We start from the raw sequence: 15679 nt of genomic DNA, 5'->3' as shown, positions 1-15679 counted from the left end.
CCAGAGATGATTTGAATTTCACTTTAAGTGTATACTATTGCATATTTGGTGTACTTCCTCATTTTTTAGCTGGTGAACATGAATACCAGACTTTGTAGTCAACAACAACAACAACAACATATGTTTTGATAATGCCATTCAAAATGCCATAGAAAGTAGGGACTTGGTCTGGAGTCAGTGTCGTCTATTCCTCTGTTATTTTGTGGCTTAATCAGATCTCTTTCATTGTTATGAAGACCACATAATTGACTTACAGTGAGCTCAACTTTTTTGTAACATAGTCACTATTTTGGGGGTAAAAAAAAAGTGCTTAAAAAGGAAACACGAGCTACACATTTCCTGAAACACACATTTTTACATCCTGGTACCTCATTGACATGACATCACTTTATGTCAGAAAATTGTGATATCAGAAAGAAAAGAAAGCTCTAACTGGTAAAAACGTTTTTTGTGAGAAATATTTGAGTCGCTTCTTAAACTTCTTCCTTCCACTGCCTTGTGTTACTCCCCTCTTCTCTGCTTTGACTTTTATGAAGATAAAAAAGGACATATGTAATTATACCCATGTGGAAAATAAATAGTAAAAACTTATAAAAGACTTGCATAAGATGTGGCCTACTTCATACAGTGAATCATAGAAGGCTTATATGATTTACTCATGAAAGTGGCCACTTTCTAATTACTTTCATATATTGTTTTAGTAAGTATCCAAAACATCCAAGTTTCATTTATATAATTTTTCAAGGGCTCTTATATCTGTTTTCAGTCCTGTATGCTTTTCACACAAGTTTCACACAAGACAGATACAAACTTTATAAGATTTATATATATCTTTTCCATATGGTTAAACTGTGCATGCAAAAAGCAAACTGGCTAAAAATTTGCAATAATTATTGAGTTTGAGTTAATCTGTAAGATGTGTTGTGTGTTAGGTTAGCAAAGGTCCTCACAAGTATGTAAGTATGAACAAGTGATGGTGCTCAGTGTAATCAGGGGTCAGCACTGTGCATCATCTGCTGATGCAAGCTTGTTATGTAATGAGCTGACTCAGCACTTCCTTCTGATTCCCGGTGGGACTCTCTCATTATCACTCATGCACACACACACACACACACACACACACACACACACACACACACACACACACACACACACACACACACACACACACACACACACACACACACACACACACACACACAAGCTTCATGTACACAGGATGGTTGTAAATAAGGGTTTTTGGCCTGCAGCACGAATCAGTTTCTCTCCTCTCATAGAGCTGCTTTCCGGTGCTTTAATCTCAAACAATAAAATTTGATCAAATGTATATTTATGGTTCATTTATTGTTCATTTGGAACTGGTGACATTACTGCTCATAAACTGCAGCAGTGGTGTTGCAGATAGTGTAAATATGACATTAAAAATGAAGAAAAAATTGTGAAGGTTTGTACCAATTGTTAAATCTAAAACTTACACAGAGAGAACTTACATTACAAGAGAACTGTAGTTACAATCTTCTATACACTTTTCACTGCATTGTTAGTAGTTACTTATTCTTATATCCTTGCTAAAGGTAACTGGTGTGACCTGGATATCTTGGTCTCAGCAGCCACTTTAGTCAAAAGGAAACCACCATAACTTAAGCACAGGCCTAACTGCAAAATAGGACACCCAGCCCTTTAGTCTTTAAACCTTGTGTTTTAAAGCAAAATGAAAATTTCTGAGATAACTAACTATAACAGATATAACAGAGATTAAACTCTATGAGAAAGCTTCAGTGCGCGAAATGTGTTGTTTGTCGCTTTTGTCCAGCAGAGGTCACTGTTCATTAAATTTCAGCCCCACTTTCATTTTCACTGCCTTTCACGGGCCGCAAAAGGCTAGTGCGCAGCCGCACTGAGTGAAAAAAAAGAAAGAAGAAATGCGGCGTGAGACCGGAAACACTGTTTTCAAAATAAAAATCGTAGCGCAGTAGAATATCGTCAGTCATCTTTATATAATAGATTATAAGAACAGAGTTGAGGCCACATAACCACTTACACAATTGCATTAACAGTGCTTTACTTATACATTTGCAATCATGGTATATTAATTCCCCCTCGTATCTGGATTTATAACCACATTTCAATGGTAAGACCTTTACATTTGTGTCTGAAATATTTAATTTGAAATTTAAAAAATGAATATCTAAATTATACCCGAAACGGCTTCGTATTTATTATTTCATTCCACCGTAACATTGGCCTGGTCGGTGTACAATTTTGAAATTTGTTCCCCGGATGTCGCACCGTCCAACTGAGACGCTTGACGACACGCGCAGACCTCCAGGCAGACGCGGCGGCGACAATCACGAACTCAGAACGCGCGGCACGGCCACGGACGTCTGTGAAGTCAGTGTCCCGCTGTTTACCTGAACGTAGCCAACCCCGCGCGCTCTCTCGGACATAACCGATACACGGACACGCGCAGCGGAGAGGCGGAAAATTATGGCGATGTTGGGACCGGAGTCGGCTCGCCCCCCTCTGGGTTCTTCTCCGTTAGTCCAGGCTCACATCGGCAGCGCCAACCTGCCTCCCAACCGGGGCTTGGAGCGGGCGCTGGAGGAGGCGGCGGCCAGCGGCGTCCTCAACCTCAGCTGCCGAAAACTGAAGGAGTTTCCCCGGACAGCAGCCAACCACGACCTGTCGGACACGGTGGAAGCAGGTAGGTTGTTCTTTGGTGTATTGCACTCCCCCAACAGCCCATCCCGGTTAGCTTTTAAGAAGGGGGGGCACACCGGTGCTGGGCGGTAACTGCTCCCCGCTATAAACGCGTCACGGCGGCGTGGAGACTCCTTTAAGTAACCGCTGGACGTTATTTACAACATTGGCATTTCCGTTATCCACGAGGACTAACTGAGCGTTTGCTCACGAAGCTGCACGGGTGGTGTGCCGAGCCCTCAGCCCTGGTGGTGTTTGCAAGTTAGAACTTTGGCTTCACCTGAACCGGATGCACAGTTGACTTTAACCCCTCCACTGAGTCGTGTTTAGCCTCCTGACTGGCCTCATTGTGACCTGAGATTTGTTCATTATTGAGAGAACAGTCATAGGAAGGATGACACGCAAATTCGGGAAAAGTTTCAAGTTTCCAAATGACTGAAGCCCTGTGTTTATGGAGGGCTATAGTGAAAGTGGGCACTGGAGCATTTATCACTGATCCGACTGTTCAGTGGAAATCCCCACTACTTCCTTTTAATCCATTACAAGATGTAAACAGGCATGGAGAGTTGGCTGAACCCCGACACACTCAGTCTGTGCTGTTTTAGGCACAACATAGCTATTTTCTTTCCAACCCAATCCCCTATCACGTTAATTACCAGAACACAAAATGTTATGTGTGTGAAGTTTTCTAACATAAAGGTAAACAATAAAAAAAAGATGTATTTTTGCGCTGTAAAAGCTGAAGGAAAGGGTCTTTAAGAAAAGCAGATGTTGTTTTATATGAGGGTTCTTTGTTACAAAGAAGGCTTGATATAGGAGTCATGAGTTTAAATGTGTTTGCGCTCTAACAGACCAGTTACCTATCCATGTCATAGACTGTAGGTAAAAGATGGATGTAGCCACCATGCAACCCTCAGTTGCTTACTGAAGACTGATTATGAAGTCCTGAGCTGAGTTTTTTGTTATTGTTGTCATGTTTTGATACTAGACAAGGACAAAGGGGTGGAGCTGACTGTGAAAGAACTATGCATACACCTAGGGTGATGTCTTGTGATTCATAAATAACTAGCTAATTAGCATACCCTAAATCAGGGGTGTCAAACTCAAATACACAGTGGGCCAAAATTCAAAACTGGAACAATGTTGCGGGCTAACATTAATATTTATTGAAAAAAAAAAATATTTATTGAAAAAAAAATCTTCCTCCAGATATAAGAATGAATCTTTTCTTATGGACTCAAACAAGTTTTGCTGAAAAACTGAATATGGAACAAGCAAGGCTTAATACTAAACGATATATATATTAGCTGTGTAATATCAGTAGGCCAGCTCTAATAATAATTTGGTATGGCTTCGCGGGCCAAATGTAATTACACTGCAGGCCAAATGTGGCCCACGGGCCAGAGTTTGACACCTATGCCCTAAATAATCCTGATTTATGACTCTAAAAATGATAATAATTTGGATTTAAACTTGAACTTTATTCAGTATGATCCAAAATCAACAACCAAGCCCATAAACTCATCAGGAAAGTGTTTACTCTGGTCAGAGAATAAAGGAGTCGAGGGCAATTTTAATGAACTTCTGTACAACATATGTACATATATGTAATAGCTTCCTGTCTGTGTGCTGGTAAGGCTTAAATTTGGCTCTGTGGCTGCATTAAAGGACAATAATATGACTTGCTAAGTGAAACAGGCTTTTCAGAAGTTTGTGCCTCAGTCTTTGTGAATAAAATTATAGTGTGGGTTTAATATGTTATGTAGAACTAACTAGCAGTGTTCTGTATCTTTGCAATATATGTGTACAGGCTATAGAAGCAGTTAGCTTATGAAGTAGCGCTCCACTCTCTTTTTCATATGTGATCACTTAGGACTTAAAAATAAATAAATAACATGGTAGCAGCCAAAATGCTAACATTGAGCTTTCAGTGTAAGGTCCTAAACCAATGGCTGATGGCTGCTGGTGGCTGCATCCGTCTTCTAAATACAGTCTATGATCTTGGTGTATAGGGCTTTGGAGTTGACGTCACGCCGCAGTGCATTGTGGGATTGCGGCGCCATGTCAGAAGGCCACAAATCAAAACAAACACACTGTGTTGGAAGCGGGACTGCCAGAACCTTGCTTAAAATCAACGCAAAAGACAAAGGGCTGTATCGTGACCGTTGCGCCCAGACGCCAAGAGATGGTACTTGGAAAAAATAGCGTGTGGACCCGTATGAAATAAGGCAGTGGAGTGGAAACCCAGACAGCCTACCGCCGTTGTCCTATCCCGATATCTTCGCTTACCCTGTCTGTGGAGTCAGCGCATACACGGCCAATCTTTTTTGGAATTATAAATTCCTGGAGACACACATCTAGTTCTAGTTGGGTACAAGATTTGGCCGTTTTTAAGCCTCCACGTTGTGAGTACGTTGACCATATGACCAAGATACAGCCAGCTTGCCAGCTGTGCGTTGCCATGTAAATAGTTTGCATTTCATGTGTATGTACTTGCTAATTACAGGTGAACAGATCTTGAATAAAAAAAATAAACATACTTTTCTTTTCTGTTTCATATTTCATATGCCTGCAATAATGCCAAATAACTCCGTCAACATGACGTGATTCTATAGCATCACACATTACGATGTTTTATCTAATTATCTATGACCTCAGCGCATTCGAAATACACTAAAAGCCTATTAAGAGAGATATGAATTTATTTAGGACTCACCGGAAAGAAAATGCTGCGAGCAAACCAACAAAAAATTGGGGATGGCAGAGAACTCGATATCCGCTCATCTGACCGCTGCAATCCAAGCCTGACATCTTCGTTTAGTAATATCGGATACATGAAATCCCTCCCCTTGCCTCCAGGAGGGGAAACGATTAAAAGTGAGCCCATTTTCCAGCTTCTTGCCTTCCCTATCGTGTGATCTAACGTTGCAACCGACAACGCAGCACGTACGAACCATAGCTGACGCTTCCGTGTACTTTCTTTGGCCTACTGTCATGGTGGGAGGGGGCGTGGCCCAGCTCCCGTGACATCACGCTCCAAAGCCCTATATTGTGAGTCTTGATAAGTATGGCCAGAAGCAGGACTACCTTTATCCATACTGGGGTTCATGATTGGCATTTTCTTATTGATACATACCAGGTCAAACGGAGTATAGGATATAAGGTGCAGGTCTCTGTGGTTATCAAACAGTCAAGTTTTCATCACTGACCTACTGCCCTGATCCACATAAGTTTTCAGTGTTCGCTCTGACATCATGTGGATTCATAAGGTTAGATTTGGGGGCATGCTGGTTAAGCTGATTTGCTGTACTGTGCAGGCATTTTATCTTTCAGCTTTTAAAAGTAGTAGAAACACTGGGTTAGACACGTGCTCTAAATGTTGCCTGCTAATGCCGTTGGCAACAAAAACTAAGTTGTGGCTGTCTTTGCTCTTCAGAGTAAGTGAATAAATGGGTTGGCTGTGCTGCAGTGAAGACAAGTGACGTTACTTTGCTGCACTTCGGTCTCTAACTTTGTTTATGTACACTAAAAAAGAAATGTGGATTACGTAACTGCTGCGGAGCTCACGTTTACAGAACCATACACCCACCCACCCACGCATGCATGCACACACACGCACACCGCAGCAGCAGTATGAAGTCAAGCGATAGAAGTGATGGCAGTAAAATGAGAGTGTGAAGATTGTGTGCTACAGTTTAACAGCGTTCCTGCAGTATATATTAGGGATTCCTGGTCATGGACAAGACTTTGTGATCTGGGATGTTTTGTGTCACTTACATACCAAATGACCTTTAGAGAATCCTTCTTATAAATCTAAGAGGGTGCTTGTCCTGCCTCTTATCCCTAAGAGTCAGTCAAGAGAAAAAAAGAAAGCAGGTAAAACTGGGCCCTAACAGTTTGCAAGCTGTAGATGTTTGTGTAATATGTGTCAGGACGCTGAAGGCATTTTCCTTTAAAGTGACAAGATGTTGTTGTACAAAAATGTTGTTGCAGAGATTTATAGAATTGCTGTCAAGGGCCATTGAATCTGTTCTGGCAGCACGTGGTAGCAAAACTTCTTACTCCTAACACTCCTAACACTCTGTTTATTTTTTCTCTTTAATTTGATGCCAGTTTATTTAATGCTTTCTTACCATGACGGTCTCAAGGTGCATCATCCTGATGTAGTGGCTTACAGATCCATCCTGGAGGAGACAGAAATCCCATTGGGGTTGTGTCAGGAAGGGCATCTGGTGTGAAAGTCTGCCAAAACAAACATTCAGCGTTACCTGCTGCGATGGCTCTATGAATGAGGGATTAGCCGAAAATAGCTTTTAAGGTGCATTATCTTAACCACTTCAGGAAACAGAAGGAGGTGTCAGATTAATGAGATTAATGATTTCATGTACATAGTTAGGTCATAAGTGTTTATTTAATAGTTTGTTGAGTTGTCACAGCAAATATTTGGCAAATAGGCCAAATGAGAAACAGTCTTTCTTTCCGTGTAAAAAAGTTGAACTACATATTTAATCCTTGAGTTATCTTTATATGAGGAAAAAGAAGGCCAGTCTCATCAGGACATATCAGTTTTTTTCTGCACAATAAGGAAATGCTGCTGCAGGAAATGAAAGAACTGTCACAACTCTCTGGCTTTAAATTGTAAGAAACAAAACATGTAAAATAAGAGAAAAGGTCCTGATGCTCATTATACAATAGATAAAAGCTGTAAAACTTAGTCCAAACATATGCCTTTCATCACATTTCATCACATTTTCCAGAGCTGTCCACTGGGGCCGGATTGGAGCATTTGGCAGGCTGATTCTGACACCCCCCCCCCCCAGGCCATATGTATGACACCCCTGTTTTAGGATAAAGGAAGGGTTCAAAAAAGCCAGAGAAAACAGTGCAGCCATGAGGATTATCAGCCTTACGGGCTTCATGCATTAAGATACGTGGGTTCAAAATATCTGTATCAGCCAATATTGGCCTTACTGACTGGTACCTCCTGCAAATTCTGGCTCAATACTCGAAGATCATGGGATAAAGGGATAAAAAATGATAAACATTTGGTTGCATGTCAGCGTATCGGTGTATCAAAGTTAGAGCAGGGCGATATGGCCAAAAATATTTATCACGATATATATTTGAAAATTTGCGATAACGATATAACCGACGATATAATTGATGCGAGACAAAATACAACTCCACAACATTACTAGCGCAAAAAGACAACCTTCCATTTATTTTCACTTAAACAAGAAGCTGGTTTTTATGTACATTAAAGCTTTATAAAAATGTAACAGTGCAAATGCAAATTCCTTGCTGAAAGTTTAACCAAAAGGCATTTCCAGTAGAAATGGGCTGACATATCCTGAGCATAACCATGTATAATATCCACTGAAGTTAAAAAGAGGTGCTTTGCAACATTAAACTGCAGTGTGCAGTACGCATTTTTCGGACCATAAGGTGCACGGGATTATAAGGCACATTAAGCGAAACAAAGCAGTCAGATAAATCAAACTTTATTAAACTCATTCTTCTTGCTTCCTCCACTTCTGTACCATTGATTCATTAATGTTGAATTCTCTGGCAGCGGCTCTATTCCCATGTTGTTGCAGTATATTAATGACTAACCTCGTATTGTGGATGGATTATCTCAGTTGTTCTCCTGACTGAAGTTTGGTCCGTTTACAGCATCCTGCCATGCGATTGCATTTGTCTCTAACCATGAAGAACCTTCACGTTAACTTTTATAAGTGGAAAAGTGTTAGTGTTCGTCCTCCAGCTTCACTGTTTATGTTATGCTAACATAGCTGTGTCGCTAGCGATCACGTAGCACATCATTATATACCAGCTAGCCCAACTTCAGTAACCCTACAAATGTCACTGCTGTTTAGTTTCCTGTCTTCATTTATGTTGGAAGTGATAGCAGAGCTGTACGTTTGATTTTTTTCAGAAATCTCTCAGTCAGAACATGCAATATCATGCTTAGGTAACTAGCGAAACTAGCGAGCTAACTTCCGCTAGCTTCCTGCTAACTTCTAACTCCGTTAAATGTAATAACTTTTGTTTTCATGGATTCCTGGAAGTTAAACTTTATAGTTACACCTGGTAAAGCAGCAATGCTGATCGTTTTATTAAAGATGAAAGAATTTAGACAGTTTTTAACGCTCAGTGATGCTGCAGTGTTCGTTTGACCTGAAGAATACGGAGTTTAGGACCCAGATTACTCCCAGATTTAAGAGCATCTTAGTCCGACAAATATGACAATAACAACGGCCGCTTGCATGTTCTGCAAAAAAATGTGCTTTGTTGTGTATCTGACGGACAAACACCAAACCAGTTCCACATCACGGAAGTTGCACCATTTTTACAAACCAATTCTGGTTCATCTGTTTCACTCAACAATCGGCCATGTGCGTATGAAAACAAAGGCACTGCGCATGCGCGTTTTACTCCCATTCTATCGCGATATTTCATTTTCCTATCGTTGCCTAACATTATACCGGTATTACCGTGAACGGTATAATATGGCCCAGCCCTAATCAAAGTATCTCTGGCGCTGGGAAAAAGAACCGAAGAAGCTTGAAAATCCTGCTGTAGACATTTTGGAGTGGATATGACCGACATGCTGGTGTGACAGTAGTAAACAGTGGCCTGTTGAGTTTTCTGTAGTGAAGATGGAGGCGTCTCTGATCACACAGCAACTGTGATCAGTTCCCATGAAAAGAAATGAGATGAGACAGAACAAAGTGAGTCACTGTGACAGACGAGCGTGCTGTGGAAGCACTCGTCTTTAAATGCACACATGCACACGCGTATTTATATAAATCAGCTAAAGTGCACACAGAAGCAGTGTGTCAGAGTCGACAGAAGTGCAAGGACTCACACTGTGCTTCCTCCTAGTTTCATATCAGCAGCCGCGCAAGTCTCGGCTTGTAGTGAAACACAAGCTGGAGCTGCTTTCCTTACAGCCTCCTCCCACTAATGGCTTCTCTCAAACTAAGAGGTGGCTTTTTGTTGGAAAAGAGCTACTTTTAGAGTGTTTACAGTCACTCGGGTGAACCACGCTGAAAGGCGGGCTGAAGAAACACAGAAAGATGGCGGGTTTAACTCCTTTCTGCAGTTGCTGTTTTGGGCCTGCTTCTGCCTGTTCTCAAACCTCTATTTAATACTTAATCACACCTGATTCATACAACACACAGATGAAGAAGAGATTTGAAACATCACATCATAAAGCATCATTATAATTTTGTATGGTGCTGAAAAAGTATAAGGCACATTTTCAAAAGCTTCCTCGTGGAAGATGTTGCACATGGTTGTGATCAAGGAAGAGGGACTGAAACAGTTATAAAGGATAAAGAAAAAGAACACTGAGAACGATCAGAGGCTGATGTTGATTGTTAACAGGGTAAAATGTGGTATATCTAATTGAACGTGAGATAAGATTTATTAATATGACACGCTCAGGGAGGGGCTGCATATGTGTGGTTGCAGGTATTTATTTTAGGGTAGATTATATCACTTGTGTCCAGGAACTGAAAGGTGAAGGAAGGTGATTTTCAAACCAAACCAACCAGTCAGTCTGCTTTCAAATGTGGTGGGATCAACAGCAACTACCAAACCGTGTGTGTGTGTGTCTGTTTGTGTGTTTGGGGTGTTAAACATCCCTTAACTGCCAGACAGTTAAAAGATAAACAGAATGACATAATGTTTAGTTCTGAGGAATGACAAAATTTTAACCGCAGATTTTATTTATTTATTTTTTAAATCGCAATCATCCACAGCAATAACACGTAACTGATTTTGCTTTCATTTTATGCGCTTACAAATCCTCTTTTGTACCGTTCCTGATATAATTGCTATATATAAAAGTTCTAGCACTCAGGGTGAAAGTGTTTGGGAAAAATCTGAGAACTTGAAGGGGATTTCTGTTTAAAGATGATTCCAGGAAAGAGGAAGAGAGTAGGGAGATGATTTTTTTCAGTAATAAAACTGATTCTTTCTGGTCACCACTGTACAGTTGTGAGAATGGCATGAATATTAGTTTTCACAAAGTCTGTTTATGTGAAGAGTCAATATTTGCAGTGTTGGCCCTTCTTTTTCAAGAACAGTTGGCCCTGAGATGCTGTCAATCAACTTCTGGGCCAAATCTTGGCTGATGGCAACCCATTCTTCCATAATCAAAGTTTGGAGTTTGTCAGAATTAGTGGGTTGTTGTTTGTCCATCTGCCTCTTGAGGATTGGCCACAAGTTCTCAATTGGCTTAAGGTCTGGGGAGTTTCCTGGCTATGGACCCAAAATTTCAATGTTTTTTTTCCTGAGCTACTTAGTTATCACTTTGGCATTATGGCACGGTGCTCCATCGTGCTGAACCATTGTTCCTTACCAAACTGTTCTTGGATGGTTGGAAGAAGTTGCTGTCGGAGGATGTTTTGGTACCATTCTTTATTCATAGCTGTGTTCTTTGGCAAAATTGTGGGAAAGCGGCCCCACACATGAATAGTCCCAGGATGCTTTACTGTTGGCATGAGACAGGGCTGATGGTAGCGCTCACCTTTTTTTCCCCAGACATCCTTTTTTCCAGATGCTCCAAACATCTTTATCAGAAAAAACGACTTTACGCCTGTCCTCAGCAGTCCACTCGCTGTACTTTTTTTACAGAATATCAGTCTGTCCCTGATGTTTTTCTTTTTGTTTGTTTGTTGAAGAGAAGTGGCTTCTTTGCTGCTCTTCTTGACACCAGGCCATCTTCCAGAAGTCTCGGCCTCACTGTGCATGCAGATGCACTCACACCTGCCTGCTGCCAGTCCTGAGCAAGCTCTGCACTGGTGGCACTCAGATCCCGCAGCTGAATCATCTTTAGGAGCCAGTCCTGGTGCTTCTTGACTTTCTTGGGCACCCTGAAGCCTTCTTCACAACAACTGAATCTTTACCCCTGAAGTTCTTGATGATCCGATAATGGTAGATTTACGTGCAATCTTAGTAGCAACAACATCCTTGCCTGTGAAGCCCTATTTATGCACCGCGATGATAGCTGCATGTGTTTCCTTGCAGATAACCATGGTTAACAGGAAGAACAATGATTTCAAACATCACCCTCCTTTTTAACACATCCACTCTGCTATTCTAACTCAGTTAGCATGACATAATCTCCAGCATGCATTCCCACAAAAGATCCACGATCTAATTATTTTGCCTTCTCAATAACTAATAATAATAGGCTTAAAGTTATGACTGTTTTCTACAACAGTATCAGAGCTGCAGCATCATCTGGTGGCAGATGGCCACGGCCACATAACATGTGACAATTTAATGACCTTGGCAATCAATTAAAATATTAACACTTAGATTCACCGAGTTGTACGTCCTGTACCTTCTAGTGACAATAACGATAATTAGTCCTCTAGTGATGGGCTAATGTATAAGGTGATCAGTTCAATTCAGTTTCATGTTCTTTGTTGGCTGCTCTACTTGTCAGCAGCCGTGCACTGATATCTAGCCCGAGAGCTAACATGGCATGGAGGAAACAATCAGCAGAGGGTCATCAGGATCCAGCTCCACGGTTAAGTGTAAAAAATGTTGACTTACTCATAAGCCCTGTACCTCACTGAAAAAGGGACCTGGAGGTATTCCTTCAACACCGGTGTCTAAATGGTCCTCGGCTATGGAGCGCTCGTTTTGTAATAAATGTATCACTAATATACAAACATGTTTATATCTGGAAGGCTTGAATCAGAGGTGTACAATGTATGATGGGGCTATGAATTATTCAGTTAATTTCTTCATCAATTAATCATCTTCTCCTCATATTACTACATAGATGCAGAAAAACACTGTAGCTGTCTCTGTGCTGCTGTGTGGTTGTGTTACTGTCCTACAGTGGACACACTGATGAGCTTTTTGGTATTAATGCTCTGCCTGTCTGCTGTGGGTTTTATGTGTGTGAGCATGTGCTTCCCACCACATACCCAGCTCTAGACAATACACATTTCTGCAGTGTTTGGCAGTTTTTTTTAGTGGACAGACACGAACACACAGGCACGCACACAAAGAGCTTTACAATATGTGTGTAAACTGACAGCAACAACCTCCCTGCGTTTGTCAGGTGTACTGTGCAAATTTTTATATGGAGTTAAAAAGTTCAAATTGTTCTCCACTTGTACTTAAATGCATTTGCACATAGAAGCATGTTCATCAGTATATCTGCGATTTATTCTGTTAATAGGCAGTTTTTTTTGTTGACCATCAACCCTAACGGAGTGAGACATTCTCTGACCATCAGCAGGTTGGATTGCCATATCTCAGCATTTTTTATTGCACTGTGGTTACTTTCCAAGTGTGTACATGAAAGGTGGAGGAAGTCCCAGAGCACAGACCAAGTTACCAATCAAAAGTGACTACAATAATAATAATAATGATAATAGTTTTTTTTTTCATTTTTTGTTTAATAGCCAACCCAACTGAAATCATGCCTTTAAATTATGTAGATCAAATTTTAGTTGGGACATTCACTATTTGCAGCAAGATGCTTTTGGAAAATTAGCTGCACAATACACAGTTAATAAATGCTTGTTTTCTGTTGCTATATGAATGCAGTTTATTTATTTCTACTAATATTTCTTTACTTTAGACTTTTCTTTGAGGAGGAATTTGAGAAGTTTGTAGTGGTGCAACTGCCCAAACTTTAAGCCACGATTGTATTTTTTATCCTAAAACTGCTGCATGAGAAGCGCTGTCACTGAACTGGTGACGTTCAGGGTGTACCCGCCTATCGCTATAATGTCAGCTGGAATAGGAGCAGATGCAGAGTGACTGGGGGAAAAGAAAATGAATACAGTAAAACAGCAGTCTGGGGTTTGCAGAGGTCTTAGATGCTGAAATTATTTACAGGGAATTTTTTTTTCTTTCCAATTTAAGTATGTTTTCCATATTTGTTGAAGAAATCTGTCAACACGACGTGTACTTATAGTCAGGTCTATTTATTTCACCAGATACCAGATGTAACGCAGAACGGGTCCTGACCCCGGGTCTGTAAGCAAAACTCTAAAGGGCCCTCCGACCTGACCAAAGAGCCATTTGCCATTGTCGCAGGGAGGACAGGTTTACTCGATCGCTCTTCCCGCAGTTTACTCTCATGGTGATTTTTCTTTTTTTCTGAAGAAAACAATATTTTTTTTCTTTTTCTCATAGAAACTGTAAACAATGATGTGGGGTCCTTGTATAATTTGTGGGCAACTTGCTTATTGATCTGACTATGCAATATTTTACCAGTCAATAGACCAACAAGCTGCCATGTTGGCCCGATAGTGGTTTACAATATTATAGAAGTCATTAATGATACAGAAAGAGTGCAATAAAGGTTTGAAGGATGCAGCTGTGTGTGTGTCTGTGTGTGTTTAATGTGTGTAGATGGATGCATAATGTGTGCCTGAGGCATGATTTATCCCCCATGACATTACCACCCTCACTTCCTATACCTCAGTGCTGTTCCTTCCCTTTCAGGAAGCGTTGGATTTCCAGGAATGTGTTGGGATGTGGGGTTAGAGGAGGCACTGTCTGCTCAGTGTTCGCGCCACACCTGAACGTAGTGACAGCTGTGACGGAAACACACACCCTCAGATCCTCAAACACTTTTATATTTGGAGGACAGAGTAACCACAGCAGAGTGGTCTTTTGAAAGTGTCAAAAAGCACAATTTTAATTAACACATTTTAACAATTTAGGGAACCAAAAGACAGAAGTGCATGCTTTCCTTCCTTGTGATTAGATGCCTTAACATTACCCCTCACTGTGAGCTTCACCTTCAGCCGCCTCCTATTGATTTGTTCTCAGAGGACTCTGAGAGGGAGGACCAGCGGCTCATGCATATAGAATGAGGCAGTTAAAGAAGCACTTAATGGAGCATTTAATGGTTTTCTCTCTGAGAAATGAAGAGCTACAGAGACGCCAGTCGGAGAGAGTGAGGAGCTCAGGGACATCAGAAAAGAGCTCAGTGGACTGAGATGGAAAGTGCAATCTAACAGGACCGAGTCCAGGTTCTGTCAGCTTGGATCAGCGCATGGATGGGCAAGATTTTTGGAAACTGGTTTCACCTGATATATTGACAGCTCCTCAGAATATTTATCAAGTTTTTTTTAAATCATCCATCCAAAATGGTGATGTGATCCATCAGCTACTGCAACCTTCCCTTCTCTTACTCTGAAAGTTCAGCTGCTGCCAGTCTTCAGTGTCATTCAGCTGTGTTGAGTCTCTTGTCTTGTGGTCATTGTTCTCATCTGGAGAACCACTGCATGAAAGTTTAACATCCGTCTAACATCAGCCAGCAGCAAGTGCTGAGCCTTTTCTCATGCTGCTACGCTGTGTTCACAGAGTCTGCTTACATATCTTAGCATGCCTCCATACTACCACCACGAATGTAGGTTAATTCTGAGGGGAAGGATGATCTGATATCGTCGTGTTGTTCCCAGGTCATCATGAAAATCTTGTTCCAGGTTCAACATTGCAAGTGACCAATCACATTGTTGTGAAGTTATTCTTTTGCGCGCCAAGCCATTCGTGCATTTATGAAATTCCAGTGTTGCAAGGACTATATCAGTTCTGCTTACCGTTTATTAAAGGGTTAGGGTCAGGGTCCGTTGATCGGCGGACAGAGGCGGTTTCTCGCAGCTTAAGTACAGTTTTTTTTTACGGCGGTTTTTCCCGAAGTCGCAAAAGTCTGACATCACAACATTCTGATTGGTCACTTGCAACTGGAACAACATTTAGTATGATGATCTGGGAACAACACCAACACGACGATATCAGATCGTGCCTGAGGGGAAACACTGTCGTGTTTACTAAGTTAAAGGAAAGACAGTGGCTTGATGCCTTGCCTGAATACGTGTGTGTGTGTTTGTGAGAGAATATTGGGCAAAAACACTGAGACATAGAAAAAAGCACTTCTATGAAAAAACAACAACTTCATTAATGGTGGAAAAAAGATTCCTGATGAAGTAAT

At 41.1% G+C, this 15679-nt stretch overlaps 1 protein-coding gene across 5 annotated transcripts in view; it reads left to right on the top strand.

The window, feature by feature from the left end:
- The first annotated feature begins 2268 nt into the window (after positions 1-2268).
- Positions 2269-15679, top strand: part of lrch1 (leucine-rich repeats and calponin homology (CH) domain containing 1) — a 103056-nt gene continuing 89645 nt past the window's right edge. The window contains exon 1 of one of the 5 annotated variants that reach the window (XM_085385625.1): positions 2269-2704. In XM_085385625.1, coding sequence (XP_085241751.1) covers positions 2488-2704 — 217 coding nt within the window. In that variant the 5' untranslated portion in view covers positions 2269-2487. The remainder of the gene's footprint in view (positions 2705-15679) is intronic. The other 4 variants (XM_085385626.1, XM_085385623.1, XM_085385622.1 and 1 more) reach the window with 4 other exon arrangements.

Source organism: Rhamphochromis longiceps, linkage group LG16 (genome assembly GCF_057381845.1).
Source record: "Rhamphochromis longiceps isolate RC_006_pf linkage group LG16, R_longiceps_female_GT1.1, whole genome shotgun sequence".
Classification (NCBI taxonomy): domain Eukaryota; kingdom Metazoa; phylum Chordata; class Actinopteri; order Cichliformes; family Cichlidae; genus Rhamphochromis; species Rhamphochromis longiceps.
Note: the sequence above shows the minus strand (reverse complement) of the source record. Positions and strands in the feature narration are given on the sequence as shown.